Source organism: Protopterus annectens, chromosome 6.part0 (genome assembly GCF_019279795.1).
Source record: "Protopterus annectens isolate FY-2018-M chromosome 6.part0, PAN1.0, whole genome shotgun sequence".
Taxonomy (NCBI): Eukaryota; Metazoa; Chordata; order Ceratodontiformes; family Protopteridae; genus Protopterus; species Protopterus annectens.
In genome coordinates this window covers 1096795135-1096818118 of record NC_056737.1, presented here as the reverse complement: position 1 = coordinate 1096818118, position 22984 = coordinate 1096795135, and the positions used below count along the sequence as shown (strand labels likewise).

Here is a 22984-nt window from a genome sequence, read left to right as displayed (position 1 = left end):
ACAACCACTGTACAGCTGTGTGCAAGTCATCTTAACATAATAGCAGATTTTTAAGGCATTACACTATCAGGGAGTTTACATATATATCTCACATTGCTACACTTGCAGGTTATATATCTATTTATTCTCTAGCTACACATCTCTAATTATTTACTTATTTTCCACTAAATTGGAAGGTATACATGACACAAAGAGACTTGTTTTAACCTAGTAACTATGGAGTTACTAGATAAGCTTATTAGTAACATACAAAAGTGTAAATATCAAAATATTACACATAATGACATCATAACTTAAGACATTTAAAATTACCAAGGCAACAATAAAACCTGTATCTGAATTATTAGGTTCATAACTGCTCTTAAGGGTCGTGTTTTAGACTAGCCAATAACCCAAGGTCAGAATCAAACCTTGTGTCTATGAGGTGAAGACTTTAACTATTATGTCAACTCCATCTCCTATGTCAAATGCCCTGATTTTTTTTTAATCTCTGAAAGAGTTAATTTCAAGTTTCACCTGATATGTCTGATTTTGCTTAAAAGGGACACACCCAAGATGAAACACAAACCCATGACCCTGAGAAAAACTCTACTGACTGAACTAACCAGGAGATTATCGATTATTGATTCTTTTTTAAACTTTATCATTTGGTTAGTGGTGTTAGTGACTCAAATTGTGCAGAAGACTGTGGGTTTTACTCCCACACCAGGCGAATGGATTCATTTTCTTACTGCTGGCACTGCAGTATACCACTGAGGGTGTTGCTCTCCCGAGTATGTCGCCCTTCAGATCAGATGTTAAACTGAAGTTCCATCCGCTTCAGTTCATAGTAGCTCAAGTGGAAGCAAAAGATCCTACGGCAGTTACTGAAAATGTACAGGAAGTTTCCCAGTGTACTGGCCACATTTCCCAGTGTGGTATGAATACCACCTCTGGTCTCCTCTGAAAAGAGGCTACTAGTTTAGTGGGACTAAAACAAGCCCAAAAAAAGATAAAATAATTTATAAGCAGCTCATCATTCATACAGACATCAAAATAATGTAACTAATGAGATTTTAACACATTTAGTTTCAATTTACTCCAAGTAATGATGCACATAATACATGAAACACAAAGCACTGTTTGCCCTTGAATTACATAAAGATGGTTTACTCCTGCATAAAACTTGTACTTCTGAAATTTACCCTACCAGATAAGCACACTAAAGTGAAAAGCAACTCATACAGTTCAGAACAAAAAAAAAGTCTGCTTTTCTTTCTGAAGACAAGACTCTATATTCTATGCCCACCCCCAAACCAAAGCAGAAAAGACTAGGCCTGTACTAGTTCTGCTGTGATTGTCAGGGCCTTTACAAGAGATTTTTCTGATTGAGGAACAAATAGCTCTAGATGTGACCTTCTGAAATAATGTCCAGAACCAGTCAACCTCTGAGTGTGAGGTCTACAAGTTGGGGTAAACTCAGAACTGTCCCGTTACAAACAACCTTGAAAGGTAGTTAGCACTGTTGCAGGATCAGCCATAAAGTATGCTTCCTGGGGTACTTCATAGGCAAAGTCGTCGGAGGTAAGACTTCCTAAAGCTTGCCTTCCCTCCTTATCACATAATGGACTTTTCCTTCAGCTTGTGGAACTGGGTTGCTGCTTAAAAGATAAGAAGAATATGACTTGCATAACGCACAGCTTCAAGATGGCCACTGATTGTTTCCTCTTCTGCATGGTCTCAACCATATTCTGCAGACTGCTTAAAGAGGGCCTCATCACAGAAATGGGCAACCATAATGGCCTGGTTGAGAGCATTCTTACACTAGAGGGGCCTTTGTCAGGCCATCTAGTGCACACAAATCCCTAACCCTGCTGTATTATCCACAGCTTCAGTCTAGTCATAATTATAGTGGGGTACAAGAAGCTCTTGTGAGGGTCTTTTCTAGAGATTCCTTGGTATCAGACTCAGGAAGCCCTGTTAGCCTTTTCATAGTCTGATTAACCAAGGTGGAAGAGAACTAAGAGAGGTGGGACAGTATGATGAAAGGTCGAAGTACAACTTCACACGTTTTACTAAAAGAGAGGTGGGACAGTATGATGAAAGGTCAAAGTACAACTTCACACGTTTTACCAAATGGTAGAAAAACTGACTTAGCAAAATTAAAAAAAAAAAAAAAAGTGTTTACTCATGGGAGCAATTCCCCCCAAATCCACCACTCTCCCTGCTGCTTAAATATACCAGTTCGGACACTGCATAACACTGGGGAAAGAGAAAAAAATCCCCTCTCTCTGATACTCAGCAATGTCACAAAAATAGCAATCTCGCACTGTATCTATTCAAACTAAATTTCATTTGATGGCTTTACTCATACATATGATCATGCAACATATTTCAACAGACTGCCAACCGACCGGGTAGTAACAACATATTTTACATACATATATACTAGCATGTTTTGGAAGGTGCCAGAAAACCACATTAGCGAAAGCCATGCACACATTGTGGAGAATACTTAAGTCCCTCGCACATTCATTAACCAAAAGTTAGACTTAAGCTATGAGGTAGAATTTTTACCTCCAAGCCACCATGGCACAGATTAATAAAGCTTAACCACAATGGCCTAACCATGGCGAAGCCACATTAAAACTGCAGCATTTGTATAACACAGACTTAGTTCTCTTTGCTACAAAGTAATAACTATAAAGTAAGTGCTCACTCACATACACATACCTACCCCAACTGTCTTATACCGCTGTCCAGCATAAAGTACAAGGAAAGCTGCAAAAATGTCCTCGACGAATATAATAGTTTCATAGGTAGTTACTAGGCTAAGCTGCTCTTGCAGGCCATTTTAAGCCTAGACAGTTTCCCCATTTTGTGCTCAAAATTACCTACATCATTTGGTTATAAACTGGCCTTACCCCATCCCATGGTCGATAAATACATATTACTTCTAATGAGAATAAATGGGATCATACCACAGATAATTTGAGGGGACCCAAGCATGGAATAAAGCATTTAGGAGCTGGCTCTGTCCAGCAGGCCTGATGTAAATTTTCTGTTTCCTATCCACAGATCTAAGTTGCCTCTGAATATGGACAGGGATGAACTTTTATGTGGATGGGGGGGGTCTGCTCAAGATCAGCGGTACCCTCTGCGAGACATACCTGTCCCTCCAAATCATTCTGTTGATGTTGCAGAACAGGTTTAGACCCTTAGACTGAGTATTTCTGATGCCATTTGACTTGCTGATGTGCAGTAAATACATCAGTATTGGGTTGGAGGATGTCTTGTATGCCAGACACAGGTCACATCTTGAAGTCTGTTTGGTACCGAGTATAGTGACAAGCTTTGAGTCAGATAGATTATCTATCTTTATCTACTGTAATATTCATATTTAGTATATAAAAAGTACAGTTTTGTACCTACCATAAATGTAGATGTCCGATAGGTATGCATCTGCAGTCCTAACATATGGGTTGTCCTGCCTCAGGCAGCCCTTCGGTCGGCCGGATTCCAAAGTCTGGGTCTGGCCTCGGCTGATGTCGCACTTCACCCGACGTCATAGCTGCTGTTTATTGGGTACAAAGGCATCAGCCAACGCCATTTTCCTCAGTGTTTCTTGCCCCAGATGCCAGGTGCCCTCTAGTAAGGCTAAATTTGGATAAATGCAATAATTCCAAATAGTGGAGAGCAAACAATATAAACAAATATAGATATATATATATATATATATATATATATATATACACACATATACAAACAAATACACCATAACAGATTCCCCCAGCTAGCTAAAAGATGGGTAAATACCCTAGGAGTACCACAGAGGGGAAGGAGGGTGGGTAATCCTGACTGCAGATGCATACCTATCGGACATCTACATTTATGGTAGGTACAAAACTGTACTATGTCCTTCAAGGATGCATCTGCAGTCCTAACATATGGGTAGAATACCATAGCCAAACTGGGGGAGGAGGTACTAAGATAAAGATGGTGTAGTTAAGATCCCTTGCAAAACAGCAGTTGCAAAACCTGCTCGGGATCTAGAGTATTAAAGGAAGATTGTAATGCTTGGCAAATGTATGCATGGAGCTCCAGGTAGCAGCTTCTAAAATGTCTTTGGTAGCCACTCCTCGTAGGAAAGCTGTAGTGGTGGCTGTAGCTCTTGTGGAATGAGGTCTGATATTATCAGGAGATGTCTTTCCATGAAAAGAGTAACAAAAACGAATGCAATTTCCTATCCATTTTGAGATTGTCTGTTTTGAAATTGCTTTTCCTTGCATTCCTGTTGCATATGCTACCAAAAGCTGGTCAGTTTTTCTGCTGGTCTTAGTTCTGTCCAGATAGTAGCGTAATTGTCTGTGCACATCCAAGGTATGTAGCAGTCTTTCCCCCTTTTCTGTGGGTTGGAGAAGAATGTAGGTAAATGAATCGCTTGGTTCAATGATACTCTGGAGACCACTTTTGGCATAAAGGTAGGGTTGGTTCTCAGAGAGACTCTGTCCTGATGAAAGATAAGGAAGGGTTGTACTGCCATTAATGCTTGTAGCTCAGATACCCTTCTTGCTGAAGTGATTGCCAGTAGGAAAGCAGTTTTCCAAGACAAGAATTGTAATTCTGCTGTTGCTGCTGGTTCAAAAGGGGGAAGTGTTAACTTTTCCAGCACAAAGTTGAGATCCCAAGTAGGTAAAGGTGGTTTCCTTGGAGGCTTTACATTTTTGATTCCTCTCAAGAACTGCCTGAGTAGAGGATGAGAGAAAACAGGAGGATTCAAGTTGTATTCTGCTGAAATTGCTGATGCATGAATCTTAATGGAGGAGTAAGACAGGCCATTATGGAACAGCTCTGCTAAGTATTCCAGGATGAGTGCTATGTTTGCCACAGAGACATTTTCTCCCTTTGCTGCACTCCAAATGAGGTATCTTTTCCACTTGGCTGAATAAGTCTTCCTTGTGGAGGGTCTGCGTGCCTCCAGGATAATGTCCTTAACCCTCTGAGATAAATCAGGGTTATTTTGGTTTATACAATATTCCAAGCAGCTAGCTGCAGTGTTTTCAAGTTTGGATGTAGGATCTTGTAGTTGTCCTGTGTTAGTAGTAAGGGACATAGAGGTAGATGCCATGCGTGTGTCCGAGACATGCTTCTCAGTAGCGGGTACCAATGTTGCCTCGGCCAGTCTGGAGCTATCAGAATTACCCTTGGTTGATCCTCTTTGATCTTCAGTAGAACTTTGTACATCAAGGGAAGAGGTGGAAATGCATATGCTGTCAGGTTTTTCCAGCTGAAGGAAAGTGAGTCCACCCTCCAAGCAAGTGGGTGGTATGTTCTTGTGCAGAATTTTTCAATTGGTGATTGTGTGGGGAGGCAAACAGGTCTATCTGTGGTAGTCCCCATTTCTCTGTTATGGCTTTGAAAATATCTGGATGCAGCATCCATTCGTGAGCATCCGTGGTAGTTCTGCTTAAGGTGTCTGCTAGAGAATTTTCTTTTCCTGGTACAAATCTGGCCTGAAGTTGGATGTTGAGGTTCAGGGCCACATTCCACAGGTCCATTGCCATCCGGCATAGAGGATATGAATGTGTACCTCCTTGTTTGTTGATGTACCACATGACTGTGGTGTTGTCCATCCTTATCAGCAGATGACCCTGTTGAAGGAGTGGTCTGAATGCCTGGATCGCATATTTCACTGCCAGCATCTCCTTTAGATTTATGTGTAGATTCAGCTGGTCTTGGGTCCATAAGCCTTGTATACACTTGTCCACCATGTGAGCCCCCCATCCTAGGTCTGAGGCGTCCGTGGTGATGGTCTGGCTTGGCTGTGGTTTGTGGAAAGGCAAGCCTCTGTTCAACTGGCAGGCCTGAGCCCACCACAGGAATTCTTGCTTCAGGCATGGAATTATTGGAATCTGGTTTTCTAGACTGTGCTGGTGTTGAGACCATACATTCCTTAGGTACCATTGTAACTTTCTCATATGTAGCCTGGCATGCGGAATCAATATTATGCAGGATGCCATGTAACCCAGGGCTTGCAGGACTTTCCTTGCAGTAAGCTGAGTTTGTTTTGTTAATGACATGAAATAGCCTGGTAGTTGCTTTTGTTTTTCTTCTGTGAGAAAGGCCATCTGAGTTGATGTGTCCAGATCTGCCCCCAAGAATGTTATCCTTTGGGAAGGTACTAGTCTTGACTTCAGCATGTTGACTGTGTATCCCAAGGCTTGCAACAGTTGTATGACACTTTTCAAATCTTTTGTTAATTGTGCCTTGTTGTCCGCTTGTAATAGGCAGTCGTCCAGGTATGGGTAAATTTGAATTCCCTGGAGCCTGCAATGAGCAATTACTGATGCCAGGCATTTCGTGAATACTCTGGGCGCAGTAGATAAGCCAAAGGGCAATGCTGAGAATTGATAATGCTCTGATCCTGCAAGAAATCTGAGGTATCTTCTGCAATCTGGTCGTATAGGGACGTGCAGGTATGCCTCCTTGAGATCTAGAGTCACCAGCCAAGACTCCTTGCCCAGCATGGGAAGAAGCTGCTGGAGGGTCAGCATTTTGAATTTTGGAACAATGAGGTATGTGTTCAGTGCGGACAAGTCGAGAATAGGTCTCCATTGATTTTCTTTTCTTGGTACCAGGAAAAGCCTGGAGTAAAAACCTTGGCCTTGTTCCACAGGTGGCACCTTTTCTATAGCTCTTATCTCTAGTAAGTTGTTGATTTGTTTTAGAGCATCTGTTTTTTGGCTTGGTGGTAGGTTTGGCATTCCCCTCTTTTTTGGTAGAGTGTGGAAGTGAAACCTGTAGCCCTTGTCTATTGTTTGCAAAGTCCATTTGTCTCCTGTAATGTTATGCCAGTTGTCTGAAAATAAGGCTAGCTTTCCGCCCAAGGGAGCTTCCAGTTGTTCCCTGGTAGGCGGTATCAGAGCCAAGTCATTGTGTTTGTCCAGTGGAAGTGGTTGTAGTTGAATCTGTGGCGGTACTTCTCTGGTTGGTAGGTTGCCACTGACGTCCCCTGTAGGCACCCCTAGCTTAATTTCTGCCTCTTGGGCGTCTATTTCTGCCTCTCTGTGCTCTGGAGTTGTCTGGAAAGGGCCAATTCTTCGAAGGCCAATTTCTGCTAAACCTCGGAGGTTGGACCTGTAAGAAATCCTTGACTGTTTGGACAGATTTTGCTTTTTCTTCCACCTTCTTTAGAACCTCCTGTGCAGGGGAGCCAAACAAACTTTGTTTCTCCATGGGAGCATCTAGGAGTTTTGATTTAACATGATCTGGTAAGGACTGTTCTTTTAACCATGCATGTCTTCGAATCACTGTTCCAGTCATAGCTGATCTAAAGGAAGCCTCCAGTGCATCATAGCCACATTTTAAGAAATGGTTACTGACCTGCTGAGAGTTATGTACCAAATCCTGAAGAGACTTGCGGTCTATAGGTTCAGGAGAGGACAGTTTTTTATTTAGCTGGTCTAACAAAAATTCCTGATATTGAATCATGTGAAATTGACAGTTTAAGGCCCTAGCCGAAAGAGCAGCAGAAGTATAAACCTTTTTACCCCATCTCTCTAATGCTCTAGATTCCCTATCAGAGGGAAGAGGGTTTTTGGCAGAAGCAGCTGCCACACCTTTCGGGCCCTGTGAAATGGTTTTGGGGTCTGCCACAGGAGCCTTATACAAATGGTAGTGTGTGTCCGGGACCCTGTAATATCTGTCAGGCTTGGCAGGGGCCGGAGGAAGAGAATCAGGAGCAGTACAGGCATCATTAAATGCATCGTCAACTACTGTTAGTACTGGAGGAATGGCTAAAGGCCTATGCTGTGGTAAGTGTAAGAAGGTCCTTAGCCTTTTCCTTGAATCTGAAAAATCCTGGCCCTGCCATTGGAAATGCTCCCTCATAGCATGCAAGGTTTCCCCAAAAGAAAATTCCTCAGGAGGAGAAGCAGAAGGAATGGAATCTTCTGCATCAGAATCCTCATAAGGAGAATATGGGCCTTCCTGAGGGTCAGTAATGTCGGAGTCCTCCGAGGAATAGTCTGTAGAGACAGGTTCCGGGGGTTCAGTCCTAGGCCTCTTATCTGAGGGGGGGCTGAGAGGCCCTGTCTGGGTGAGGTTGTGATCCCCTGATCAAAGAAATGAGATCCTCAGCCAGGCTGAGTATTTGTGAACTAGAGGTAGGCCTATGTGGGGTAGTTTTAGCAGGTAAGGCCTTAGAAGATTTAGCTGCTTTAGCCCTGGCAAAAGCCTTGATGGACATAGAAGCAGGGGGTCTAGCAGCCCCACGTGCAGGGGTAGATATGTCTAAAGGAATAGTATCCGACAAATCCTGGGAGCCTGCTTCTGTAGCAGTAATATCAGTAGCAGATTCAACCATTGTCTGTGAGGCCTTGGCAATAGGAGGCATGCTTTCAGCCGAAGGAAGAACTGAGGACTCGGTTTCAGCCGAAACCGAGACACTCGCGGTTGGCCTAACCACGGTTTCAGCCGAAACTGCGGACCGCGAGTGTCGGTCCTTTTCCTTGCGCTTTTTAGCTATTTGTGTAGTCGGAGTCTCCGACGGCATTTTGTAAGCAAAAGCGGGACCAAAAAACTCCTCTGCAAACTCCAACGAGCTAAGCGTTCGTCGGTTGAAGGAAGCACAGGCTAGACAAGCTGATACGTCGTGGACTGGGCCTAAGCAAGGAAGGCAGTAAGAGTGGAAATCCTTATGAGGTATTTGTTTCCCACAAGTTAAACAATTATTTACTTTTTCTGACATCGGCTGAGGCAAGAAAGAGTCCCCAACGGGGTACTTAGCTTTTTAGAAGTCTTCGGTAGTAGAAATCTCTGGATCTGACCGACCGGCACTTGCGAACAGCTTCTGCTTCGGGCACCACGCGGCAAGAAAGACTGGGGAAAATGGCGTCGGCTGATGCCTTTGTACCCAATAAACAGCAGCTATGACGTCGGGTGAAGTGCGACATCAGCCGAGGCCAGACCCAGACTTTGGAATCCGGCCGACCGAAGGGCTGCCTGAGGCAGGACAACCCATATGTTAGGACTGCAGATGCATCCTTGAAGGACATCATAATTTAATAAAGGTGTTTAAAAAAGTATCACTTAAGACATAGGCACACATACAGTAAAATAATTTTTAATTTAATTTTTTTATTTTATTTATCCTTTGCTGTCTGGGGTAGCCCCATTAGACTAGGAGTCTCTTTTCATGGGAGTTGTGAGGTGGTATTTATACTACTAAGGGTGAATTTGGCTAGGATATCAAGAACTTCCCCTACTCTTACTGATAGGTGCCATGAGATTTTGTGCATCCAAGTGAGCTACCACCAACTAAGGCAAATGGGGCCTCGGTTTAATGTGTCATCCAAAGGACAACACACTCAAGAGTTCAGCACCTCCCTTATGCCGCACTACATGGCCAGCAATCCATCTACCTGGTATGGGAATGGAACCCATAGTCTTCTATACCAAAGGCGAGTGTGCTGCCTGTTGCTCCATTGACATCCCCCCCCTTTACTAGCAATGATCAAATGGTTATTATATATGTAACATACAGGCCCTAAGGCTGTGTAAACAAAGTCTTGGGTGGTGAAACATTTATAGGCCACCTCTATTAGAGGCAGATGCCAAGCCCAAGGTGAAATTCCAATTGTCCATACACTGGTCCAAGTTACACATGAACTGGGTTAAGGAAAAACTTAGCTTCACATGGACAGAAGCCTTTTCCAAAGAAAAGGTAGTCTCTTGGACACATACCTGTCTCTTCAGCAGGTTCTCTTTATGTCACTCAAGGTTTAAGTTCATAGAACAGGTAATTCTGGTGCTGCTTGTTTTTGCGGATATGCAGGAGGTCCATCATAATAGTATCGGACAGTGTCTTGTATGGCAGGCATAGATCTCCCCTCAACAGCCTGTTGAAGACAGAATACAAGGATAGTGCTTTGAGGCTGTCTGCATAGGTCATTCTCCTATGCCCTGTATTCTTTTAGTGAGGAACCTTTGTGGACTTTCCAATTATTGGATGTGTCTGGTTAGATGACTTTCTTGGAACTTTGGTAAAAACTCTGTACCGATGAACTACCACATAGGCGGTAGTGTACTTAACACCGAAAGTGTGATAAGAGACCTTGGGACACAGGTGGACAGTAGTCTCTCCTTTGATAATCACATCGCCACAGTAGTCAGGAAATCCTTCTATGTGGCACACCTCATCACAAAAGGTTTCTCATCCAGGAAAAAAGAGGTCATTGTTCCCCTCTACTCATCACTCATTAGACCCATTATAGAGTACAACGCCCCTTTTGGTATGTACCTCACAAGACATCTACAACAACTGGAAAGGCTGCAGAAATACCTCACAAAGAGGATTACCAGCCTCAAACATATGCCCTACGGAGACCATCTCAAAAAACTCAAGCTTTACTCCATCGCATATCGCCTACTCAGAGGCGATCTCTGCCTAACATACAAAGCCATGTCAAACCCAGAGCTGTTGGACATGCTCCACTTAAAGAAATCCCAATGCCTCCGAGCTACACGCTCTAGGGACCTAAACCTTGTCACCACAATAAACAGAACATGCTGGAAGGATAGATTCCTGTCCCAGAGACTTCCCATACTCTGGAACAAACTACCTATCTATATCAAACAAAGCTTTTCAAAAGAAATCTTGATGACTGGATGGTAGATAGGAAATTCACCCCGGGATCACTTCTTTGGCTCTGCTTGACAGGGGCACAGGAAAATAATTTTCTTGGGTGGCAAAAGCCAGGGTACCTTTTGGCTAGACTTATATAGGCCCTAGGGCCAATAGCCTAGTACCTACTTATGAACTTCTGATGGAAAAAGGAATATCCTGATCACCCCAACTACAATGGCATGACAGCAACAAGTCAGGTTCCTTTGATAACCAAGCGCATCATACATCAAATCTACCTCATTACTATGCTAATGACATGCACAAATGTTCTACTCAACAGTCAGACCTCAGTGGCTTAAAGTCGGACAGCGAGTTTGGAGGATACAACCAGACATCTGCTATGTTGCCGCTGCACGGCCACCATTCCTCCTGATTTGACACATTCTGGACCACCTTTCCTCAGCCAGGTATGCAGCATTTTGTTTTTAAGAAACCCACACACTTTCCTGATGAACAGAGAAAAGGAACAGAACAAGTTTCTAGAACTATAATCCTTCATGGCTTCAACCATCCAGTTCTGCAAATAAGAATTAAATTGTTAAGACACAGAAGCATTACACTGAAAACACCAAATAAAACAGCCACAGAACTTGCATACAGCCTCTACAAGACATAAGGATAGATGAGACAAATGTCCCTGCTGAAGTAGCCACTCCTACTTATGTAAGCCTCAGGGCTGGTACACTTCACCAAGAGTAAACCAAGGTTTAGCACTAATAAAAGGACAGCTACACAGCAAAGTGCATACATTTTACAGCAGTCTGGGTTGGGGAAATTGTTGAAATGTACAGAAAACACACTGAGAATACTGAACATGGTGACAAAATAACTCCTGCATAAATTAATAAAACACTTATTTTTGCCCAGCAAAAGAAACTGAATGTTGGGTTTATCTTTAATGAAGACAATAAATGCTTCATATAATTCTGCTGCTTCATTGTGCAGCTTTGTTTAATTATTGATGCAATCAGTAAAACAAGCCCAGGAGTAGCAGAACAAATTACATTAACCATTTAAAATGTGGCAGCAACTGCTTTTAAAATTCAATTAACCAATTCAAATGCAAAAGAAAGGCTAGCAGGGAAAGCTTTGGCACACAGGCTTTGAACTCAATTAACGATTAGATGCACAGCTGTTTTTTCCCATCAGACACTTCCTATATTCGGAGTCACGTCGACCTTTAGTATACTAGGTATCCTTTCCTAATTAATCAAGCATTAGTACTTTATTTCAAATAATGTTTGCTACATGAAGGGATGACGGGTAAATAAAAAAGTTAACCAATTTTAGAACAAAGTAATCATCAAACACTACAACTGTACTGCAGCGACTACATTAGATAAAGATAATCCAGATAACGATGTACAGAACGCTCCTACAGCTATCTTCTCATTTGCAATCAAGTGATAATCCAGATAACCATGTACAGAACGCTCCTACAGCTATCTTCTCATTTGCAATCAAGTGATAATCCAGATAACTATGTACAGAACGCTCCTACAGCTACCTTCTCATTTCAATCAAGTGATAATCCAGATAACCATGTACAGAACGCTCCTACAGCTACCTTCTCATTTCAATCAAGTGATAATCCAGATAACCATGTACAGAACGCTCCTACAGCTATCTTCTCATTTCAATCAAGTGATAATCCAGATAACGATGTACAGAACCTACAGCTATCTTCTCATTTGCAATCAAGTGTATTTTTTAATCTTTCTTAAGTACTTACAGTCTGTGATCGCCATACGAGTTATATCTGAAAACAGACAATGGTACTGAATGCACTATCCTAGCAAAGAAAGGTAAATAAAACACTTTTTCTAGGTGTTCTCTCAGGTATCCATTTTTCCAGACACTTATACTGATAGAAAAACAAGTACTTTTAACAATGTGCAGCTTTGGTATGCCTATAACATTTGTATTTTCCTGCATGTTTTTGTAAACCTCTGCAGGCACTGAACTTTTCCCCACACTGCAGTACAATATCAGCAAATTATATAATGGGTAAGTGTTTAGGCAGTACACAGAAGGTAAAATGAGAGGCAGGCATATGGCAGATGAACAAATGAAGGGCTCGGACTGTGTCTGTGTAGTCTTACTCTGCAGTGTAAGGTGTTCTGGGTAGGAAGATGCAAGCAGGGGTGTAAGAAAAAAGGATGACTATTGCTGATATCAGGAAAGCATGGGCCATTGACAATAGGGAGTGAGACATGGACATGCCTGGGTGTCGGGTGCCCAGGAATTATAAAGAAGGGAGACATGAGTGTGGAGTAGCATCTATTCAAAGTAGGGCATCAGATATGAGGTCAGAGGGGAGTAACACCACCAAATCAGGAATGGGACAAGTGTACAGCCATGCTTAGATGGTAGGTTAAGTGCCCTGGCAGGTAAGGATGAAGAAGTGTGTGTCTGGGGGGGAATCTGGTAGACTGATGCAATGTATCATCCACCGCTTGCAACAGAAAAGGGAGGATGACAGAATGGAAGAGAGAACAAAGAAGAAAGGGGGTAATATTTACAGGGGATCTGAATCTTGCAAGAATAAAATCCGGTGCGCACAGGTCTTAGAGGATGACAGCATTTAGCTAACTGACTCCTGACTCTTTCAGAAACAGTAGAATTCTACATATAGCCATAAACATATCAAAGTGTCCTGGATGTCTAGGTTAAGGAACCATCAGCCAACTCCGTGATTTAGAGTACGGAACGTTGCAAGTAAAAACACAAACAGAATAACTTGGGATTTAGGAAAACAGTAGCAGACTGAGCTGACGGGGGAGGTGATGGAAGTTTGGAACACTGTGAGTAAAATAAGGCAGTAAGAAACATACGGGAATGAATCAGGGAATGGGGTACTCAAGGTTATCGAGAGGAGTATGACGGACTGCCAAAAATGCAAAAACAAAACGCCAGTGTGTCTATGCAGGGATGCGAGGTTAGCAAATACGGCAAAATATACAACCTACAAGACGTATTAAGGTGAGAGTTGTGAAGTGGAACAGGCATGATGCAAGGGACTTAGTAAACAGGCAGCAAATACAGTAAGGGCAGTGAGTCCAAACCTGAAAGAGAGTTAGCAGAACAGGTCATGAAGGGAAATGTCTTTGTTTAGGACTACAGCTAAAGGTATCCCTGTCCATACTCAAGCACAACTTAGATCTACGGATGGGAAACAGAAAGTTTGCCCTGTGACAGGCCTCTGTTTAAGTACTAATGGACAGAGGCAGCTCCTAACTTGCTTTATCCCACTCAGGGCTCTGTTCTGTTTACTTATAGTATGACTCCAGTTATTCTCATTAGGGGTGATGTATAATTATTGACCATGTGATGGGCAAGGGCAATCTACAACCAAATTTCAAGCACTAAAAGGGAAACTGGCTACACTTACAATGGTCTGCAATCTGAAGGGGATTATTTCCTTCTCTGGGAGAATTACGAGGCAACAGTCAAAGAACTCCAAGTTCAACTCAGGAGGGAACTAGGGGAAGAAAAGTTGCCCTAATGGTGCAGGAGGGCCAATGTTGAAGACAGCAACATGGAACCTAGGGGGATCTTCAAACATTATAAAAATGAAAAAGATATACACAAGACTGAAGAGAGCGAGTGGACATAGTGCTATTGCAAGAAACCAAACTGAGGATAAGAGAAGGAGAGACTGCACTACGCAACAACTATCCAAATAGGGACATCAATAACAAACCAAAAGGGAGAAGGAGAGAAGCCACCATAATATTTAGAAGGGGACTGCAGACAATTACACAGAGGGTGGTGAAAACCAGATTAGAGAAATGGGTCATAGGGTGTGTAGATAGGGTTGCCACCTTTCATCATGGCTAAAACCGGAGTAAACCTGCCCATCCCACTCACCCCTCCCACATTCCGCCCATTTTGTGATGTCACGATGACATCACCCGATGGGGAATGCCCTCTTTTTCCGGTCCTGCTGCGTGCTTTCGGATGATTTACTATGCTTTTCTGTAAAAAAAAAAAGCATAGTAAGTCAGCCGATTTATAAACTCCGATAGTCTGTTTCCTTTTTGAAACAGGATACCGGAGTTTGTACAGTGTTTTCTGGACTACCGGAGAATCAGTTTGATTTCCGGTTAGTCTGGAAAAAAAAACAGAGTGGTGGCAACCCTATGTGGAGAATTACAGGGACCAGATGGGGCAATAAGAAATATCTACACACAAAACAAAGTGGAAAAAGATTTACTTAGGGACTTTTATGTACAATGGGAATGTTTAAACATCAAATAACAGAACTAGTGGGAGTGACTTCAATATCACCATAAGCCCATAAAGACATACATTGATAAAGAGAGTACAATGTTAAAATGAAACAGGAATTAGGATCTTGATGGAGGGAGGATAAAAGGACATATGGAGGGAAGAGTACCATAATGGGAGTGAATACATGTTTACAAGAAATTATCATGTGCAAACTAGCAGATTAGACAGGGTACTAGGAAAGTAGTCAGTTGTGGAGACAGTGGAGTGAACAGAGATAAGGAGAGGTAACTATCTAACCATGCAGCAGTAGTAATCAGGATCAGGATAAAAAGAGAGTGAAAGGAGGGACCAAGATGGAGGTGGGACAAAGGGAGGGACCAAGATGGAGGTGGGACAAAGGGAGGGACCATGATGGAGGTGGGACAAAGGGAGGGACCAAGATGGAGGTGGGACAAAGGGAGGGACCATGATGGAGGTGGGACAAAGGGAGGGACCAAGATGGAGGTGGGACAAAGGGAGGGACCATGATGGAGGTGGGTCAAATGGGGGGACCAGGATGGAGGTGGGTCAAAGGGAGGCACTAGGATGGAGGTGGGTCAAATGGGGGGACCAGGATGGAGGTGGGTCAAAGGGAGGGACTAGGATGGAGGTGGGTCAAAGGAAGGGACTAGGATGGAGGTGGGGCAAAGGAAGGGACCAGGATGGAGGTAGAATAGCTGTAAATGGAAATACGAGGAGGCCAATACAGAACTAGCACTGCCACCCCTCCGTTTTTTTCCAGGAGTGTCAGGAAATCAATAGGCCACTCCCGTTCTCGCATCAGTGTCCCGTCAGTGCATCCATACGCTGATGAAAAAGGACATTGCCGTCTTGGTTGATTGGCTGCTTGCTGCATTGGGAATCAACAAACTCATGCAGCAAGCAGCCAATCAACACTCAGACTTGCTAGTAGATGCCCGCAAAGCTTGCAAAAATTAAAAGATAAAAAGCGGGGCATTGCACTATGTGTTGCCTTTTTTCAAAAAAAGGTGAAGAAGCACTGAGATTTCTTTTCTTGCTGCTTTGGATCGCACAGCTGCAACGGCTCTCCAGCTCTGCTAAGTCTGTTCAGAACTTGAGATCGTTCGGTGGATTGCCTCTTCTTGTGGCTTGTACCCTTGCTTGCTCTTCAACTGCTGCTGCTGGAATTGGGAAGGAAGGATTCAGGACTCGGGAGACCTGCAGTTAGCTTGCTGGAAGAGAAGAGCAGTGCCGTGGTGGTGGTGTGTACTTTTACTGCTCTGTTGCTGCTGGTGTTTGGGACCCTGTTTTTCCCTGCTGCTTGCTTATTCTGCCTCTGCACGGTCCGTGTTAGCTTGTGTCTTGCCTGCCCTGTTCTGCCTGTGAGATTGTCTAAGGAGCTCTGCTGCTTTTTTCTGAAGGTAAGTGGAATTTAATATGGAAAAGGTGAAGATTTTCAAAGGCTTAGTGTGGCAAGGGGAATGAGACACTGCCAGCACAGCTACTAGTGAATTTTGTAAATATTAAATTTATATTAAGCCACTAGATGTGCTGGCAGTATCTCATTCATTAATAGCAACAACAAATGATTACAGACTAGAACAAGTGATATATCTATATAATTTCTAGTTTGTATTCACCACATCTATCTTTATCTGTAGTTCCTAGGATACTGTCTGCAGACTGAGATATATAGCAAGGGTTGGTTTGGCTGTTTTTACTGCAAAGTTATTTTAATGATTTTTATTATTTTTTCATGTGGGTGCACTTTGATGTTACAGTGAATATATACTGACTACATGATTTGTATATGATGCTTGCTATGACTGTAGAGCTGTCATTTCTAGTTTGTCATCATCATGATGTTTATGTGCATTTTGTTTTCTAGGGTGTACTGTCTTGGGTATACAGCAAGGCATAATGTAGCTGTTTTTCTTTGAGACTGTCAATGTTTGAAACATTTCATGTGGTTCTAAACTTATGTCGCAGTGAATATATACTGAATACTTTCTTTTATTATTAAATATGTTTAAACCTTTCATTGTGGTGTAGAGATGTTTAAGTTTTGAGACTACATGCATATTTATTTAGTGACACTGTGGTTTACCTTGCCGTTGGTCAATCTACCACTGTTTTGTTAATACTATAACTGCACAGTAAGACTGGACACCCTTTGTTAGGGCTTTAAAGTATCTGATAAAGAGTTGGTGGCACTGATTGCCTTATAGTCTGGGATAAAGGGGGCATAGTTAGTAAACCTGTGCCAGCCTTTCCTGTGTGTGTGTAAGTCAGACCTCAGTGTGTGTCAGCTGCTTGAGGGCCCAAAGCACTGGCTGGACAAATAGGGCACTGGAAGTCTTCACTTGGCCACTATGCTCAACTCTATAGCTGTGCCAGTGGGAGGTGTTATTGGGAATCTGCAGTGGAAAAAGGGGGAGAAACCAGCCCCAAGTTGACTGTGGTCTCTGCACTTAATGTGAGGTGTTGCATCTGGGAATACTATGGGTACTTATCTTCTGTGAACATCCCCCACTGTTTCTAGTGGTGAGGATTGAGGCTCCTGTAGTGGTGGATCACCACACACAGAAAGTTTAAAATGAATAACTATTGATGCACTGTCAAGCTTCTTGCAACATTTAGTCTGCTGATGCTCCTGTATTTTTATTGTGATCCGATATTGTGCTAAGCGGCCAGGTGTGCTTGCTGCAAGCAATTACAGTTGCACAATTTTAAGCTGTAAATGATGGAAATGTTATATTCTAACCCCTATGTTTGAATATAGCACTGACGTTTGTCTTTCAGAATAGTCAGATTCATAGTGGCAAATTTCAGGAGTGGCATTTTAACTGTCTTTTTTACATTCCAGTTTCTTGTCCTAAGGTATGGCTTAAAAGCTTTTGTGGATATTAAACTTTATATCTTCAAGGAAATGCACAGTACAGTAAAAACTGTCATTCTAACACCTAAGACTGTAACATTTCTGTGTCTCTAGCACAGCCTAGTGTAGGTTACGGGTCTATATTAGAACATCGAAGTTTCACAACTTTGAATGTTCTAATATCGACCCCTACTCAGCGAATGATGAAAATAGCGAAGTTACAGAAAACCAATTTTTTTGTCCGTTTCTGTCACTTCGCTATTTTCAACACTGTGGTGGAAAGTTACGGGTCGGGTTCAGGTAAGTGTGCGATTGGGCGCAGGTTAGGGGAGTTAGGGTTAGGGCGCGGGTCAGGTAAGTGTGAGATTGTGTGGACGTGAGGGTTAGGGCAGGTTAGGTGAGTTAGGGTTAGGGCACGGGTCAGGTAAGTGTGCGATTGTGTGGACGTGATGGTTAGGGTGGGGTAGGTGAGTTAGGGTTGCGGCATGGGTGAGTGTGCGATAGTGACAGACTTTAGGGTTAGGATTTGGGTTAAGATAGGTGGATAGATAGTGGTGTATGTACAGTTTAGTGTAGGGTTAGATGTAAGATTTTAGGTGTATGTGTGTGGATTGCTGTTTGTTGGTGTGCTTCTGTTGTAATAATGTGTTTCGGAACAGCAAATTTTTTCCCTAGGAAAAAATTTGCTGTTCTGCATGTTTGATGTTTTCAGCTTTCACTGAATAAGGTGCAATATTAGAACATTCGAAGTTGTGTAACTTCGATGTTCTAATATAGACCCCTAGGTTTCTTGCTTAGGTTGAAAGGTATTGTGATGTTTAGAACAAAATGGACAGACTTTGCCTCATTGTTCTCATACTGCATGAATTTTTACCAAATTATAGCAGGTTTAAGTCACTAAATATTTTTGTTAGGCGTCTATCTTTAAGAAAATGCATGTGGCCTGTTGTAGGATTGCAGTACTTTAAAATCTGATTTTTGAGCCGTCTCTACGCAAGTTATTACTGTTGCAGCCAGAGGTATTATGATTGTTGAGCTATGTATTTCGTCTTTATCATTGTGTCGGCCCACACTATGTCCGGTTTGTCTTCATGCAAGTTATTACGGTTGTAGCCAGAGGGTATGATTGCTGAGCTGCCACGTATTTCGTCTTTATCTTGTCAGTCCACATTATGCCTGAACTTCCTTGCTGTGTCCAGACTCAGCTGGATAGCTTTGCATTGGGTTCTACATAACAGTAGAGGGTCTTAACTTGGTACATTGCTGTAGTGTCTGACCCATGTGTTTTACACACCGTTGAATGCCTTCTGTGCATATCCTGCCATCACACCAGGTTCATGTGTGTAACAGCTTCAGAATTTCCCTCAGACAGGAGTTGCTTCTGCCTTTCATTGCTTGACCTTCACTTAATTTTTCATGTGGAGTCTCTCTTTTTCACGATTTTTTTTTTTCCTTATACCAACTTGGTATTACCAGGGTGTGAAAGTCTGGATATTCACATGTGAATGTGTTCAACTCTGGCTACTGAATGACACAGGCCCCACCAGGCACTGGTGTTGGTCACAAGTGTTTTGATTTTGTATTAACAGCGGTTTCGGTTTATTGTAGAGCTATTGAGCAAAGATCCTGCACAAATCATGCTCAGGAAAAGGTCAATGGATCAACAAGAGGCTGAAAGCGAGTCTCCTAAGAAGTTTTTCTGCAGTTATAATAAGGTGTGGGAGCAAAGCTACTAATGGGTGGACTTGTTCCAAATGCAGATACTATGGCAAAGTGCACATCCTGTAGAACAACTTTCACTGTAAAATGGAATGGGGAAAAGGCATTGAAAAGCCATCAGAAGTCAGACAAACATCAGCAAAGCCTTCAGCTTTAGAGGCAGAACCTTGTAATGACAAAGTTTATTCAGCCACGTAATGCAACCAGTGAAGCTTCCAAAGTGACTGCAGCTGAAGTGACATCAGTTTATTGTGAAGTGAAACACAGTCACTCATATGTATCCATGGACTGTGGGGGTAAGCTGGCACCAACAGTTTTCTCTGATTCTACTTTGGCTTTGAAATTCAGCTGTGGGAAGACCAAATCTGAGAGTGTTGTCATGAATGTAGTTGCACCTCATTCAGAGGAGCTCCTGCAGGAACTTGGCAATTCCTATTTCTCAGTGGGATCAGATGCATCCAGTAAAGGGAACAGAAAAATGTTCCCTTTGGTTATTCAGTACTTCACTCACACATGGCACACAACAGAAACGTCTTGATTTCTACGAGGATCATAACAAAAGTGGTGAATGTATCTTTACATGAATAAAGGACATCCTTGTGCAGAAAGGAGTCAAAGTACAAAACATTGCTAGCTATGCTGCAGACAATGCCTCTGTTAATTATGGAAAGCACAGGTCTGTTTTTAAAAGTTTGAAATATGAGGTGCCTTACATCATTGCAGCAAACTGTTTATGCCACGTAATACTTAACTGTGCCAAGCATGCAAGCAAGTTCCTTGCAGGGTTTGATGTGGACACTCTGGTTTAGTTTTCAACATCTTAAAAAAAATGTCACTGTTGAAAGACTTCTATTCTTTCCTAGACCAGGACTTTAAGGAAATCACGCAGCATGTTGTAACAAGATGGCTGCCTTTGTCCCCAGCTGTGGCGAGTAGACTTCTGGCCTGCTATTAAAAGTTATTTTATTAGTCAAGAGCCTGAGGACTGTCACCCCCTTATCTGGAAATGTGTGGAGGCCGATGAGGATGGCATCAGTTGGGATAGCTCAGAGGCAGAGTGCTACATACATTTCATGCACTACATCCTACAGGTATTCCACAAGTTTGCAGAAAAACTTGAAAGTAACTCTCTCTGCTCCTGAGTTGTACACAGTGATGAAAAATCTTAAAGATAAGTTGCAGAGAAGGCTAGATGACCAATTATTTGGTGCTAAAGTTTCATCTGCCTTGCAGCACTTTACTCCAGCTGTCGCACAGCAGGTCTGTAGGACCTTCTGTGATTTTTTACAGTAAAGCACTTTGTTACCTACAGAAGTGGTTTGACTGTGATAATAGTCCCTTTAAAGCTATGCAGGTCCTCAGCCTCCAACATCTTGTAACTTGGCCAGAACTACGTACAGTTGCAGACCTCTTCAAACTGGACGTGGACATTGAAGCACTTTACTCAGACTACTGCACTTTAACTGCTGCATTGCCAGCCCTGTTACAGATGACAGAGGCATCTGTAAGTGATCGCTGGGTGACTTTTTTAGTAAAGCTCCAGACTGCAAGCCACTTTACAGACTGATGCAGTTTGCCCTTTCAATACCCCCCAGCAATAGCTTTTTGGAAAGGGTTTTTTCACTTATGGGGAATGCGTGGACTGATACAAGAAATAGAATGCTTGTGTCACTTGTGAAGGCAGAGTTGCAGGTCAAGCTAAAGTTTAACATGAGTTGTTCACAATTTTACTAATTTGTGAAAAATAACCAGCCATTACTTGAGGCTGCTAGATCAAATGCCAACTACAGCTTCAAGTATAAGCAATGAATTCTGGCAAAATTGTGAAGACACTTTATACAATTGCTTTTCTTTTTCATCCCGTGCCGTCGTTTTTGATCTACTGTTGTGTGTATAGTGAACCCTTAATGTACTGCTTTGAATGAATTACTGTTTTTTATATCTAAGTAATTGTATTTTTTCCATTTTAGTACTACTTACATGTGATATTAGACTTGTGCTGAAGGGTTAGTTTTCCCATGCTTGTGATGTACTGTTGTATGTAGTGAACCTTTGATTAAAGTACTGCTAAATAAAATTTTTTAATTTACTTCTGACTCGTTACATATTTTTCTATTTAGTGGTAACTGCATGTGATATTCAAGACTTGTGCTAAAGGGTGCTAGAGCAAAGGGGTGTGGCTATTAAAGGGGAATGGGTGTGGCTTGATTATGCATGGGGCGGGGCTTGTCAGGAATGGCACAATAGAAAGATGGCAACCCTATACAGAACTGCGAGAATTAGTGAGTAAAGACTTGGTGGGGGGGACAGACAGGAGTGAGGAGTGTACTGGTAGGATGTTATAAAAGTAGCAAACTGAGGGAAAATAATAAAAGAGGAAGGAAGTGAAGGAGTAGAAAGAGGAGTTGGCCTTCCTGTTAATATTACAAAAATCCTTTAAATTAACATATCTAAGCTGTTCTATGTGTATTCTTACCTTTCTTCCAGTTCTCTGCGTTCAAGCTCCATGGTTCGGTGTAACGTTTTCAAGGTGCTGTATTGACTTATTAGTGCTTCATACTCAGTCGATTGATGCTCATGTAGCGTTACCAGACGTTCGTGGTCTTGAAGCAGCAGGTCATGAGTCGTTCTCATCTCCTCATTCCTCTTCAGCAAGACATCCATCTCATTCTCCATGGTTACCTGCTGCCTCTGCAGCAGTGCATTCTGGGCCAGAAGTGAAGCACTTTGGGAGCTCAGAGTTGAGTTTTCCACCTGCATTTAACACATGGAGAAGAAATAGAGGCCCATTATTAATGAACTGCACAACATGTTATAGAGGAACAAAAGGATTAGGCAAATATGCCTTCACTAACAGCAAACAGCAAGCTTAAGAAATGAATATGCCAACCTGGTAAATGCTGACAAATATTGCAGCAGGTTACTGAATGTTTATCAGAAGTACCTCTTCTATAAGTACCAAACAAGCTGCGTATTTTAAGAACTTAATAAACTACATCAGGCTAAGAAGACAAAATGTCTTCTGCTATCAAGTAAAAGTAATCTAATAAGGCATAAAATAACAGGTAAAAAAAGAGGGAAGGCAGATGTGAAGAGAAGAAGAATGTTAAATTCACCTAAATGGAAGATGCGTCTGCATAAACAAATGCAATAGAAAAGAAAGTACAAACAACACATTTTGCTAGATTCTAGCCATTCAGATAAACATTACTATAAAAGTGTACTGCGGGTAAATAAAGAAGATACGACCATGTCAGTCAGTCCAGTTCCTGGCAAACTAACTGGTCAGCCCTAATTAATGTACATCAACTTACCCCTCACTGCAACTGACTTAACATCTGTCCCACATTCTTTATCACATTAGGAAGACCATTAAATGCATCTGCACAAATTACAAATGATTTCTTCATGCCAGCCCCATGCAGCAGAGGAATACAGCCCTAACTGTGGATCACAAAACCCGTGTTTGGCTTGTGACAAATTCCAGG

General features: G+C 42.3%; 1 protein-coding gene across 2 annotated transcripts in view; it reads right to left on the bottom strand.

The window, feature by feature from the left end:
* CCDC88C (coiled-coil domain containing 88C) overlaps nt 1-22984 on the bottom strand; it is a 1480266-nt gene that overhangs the window by 205042 nt on the left and 1252240 nt on the right. For both annotated transcript variants that reach the window (XM_044074710.1, XM_044074709.1), the window contains exon 20: nt 21973-22250. In XM_044074710.1, coding sequence (XP_043930645.1) covers nt 21973-22250 — 278 coding nt within the window. The remainder of the gene's footprint in view (nt 1-21972; nt 22251-22984) is intronic.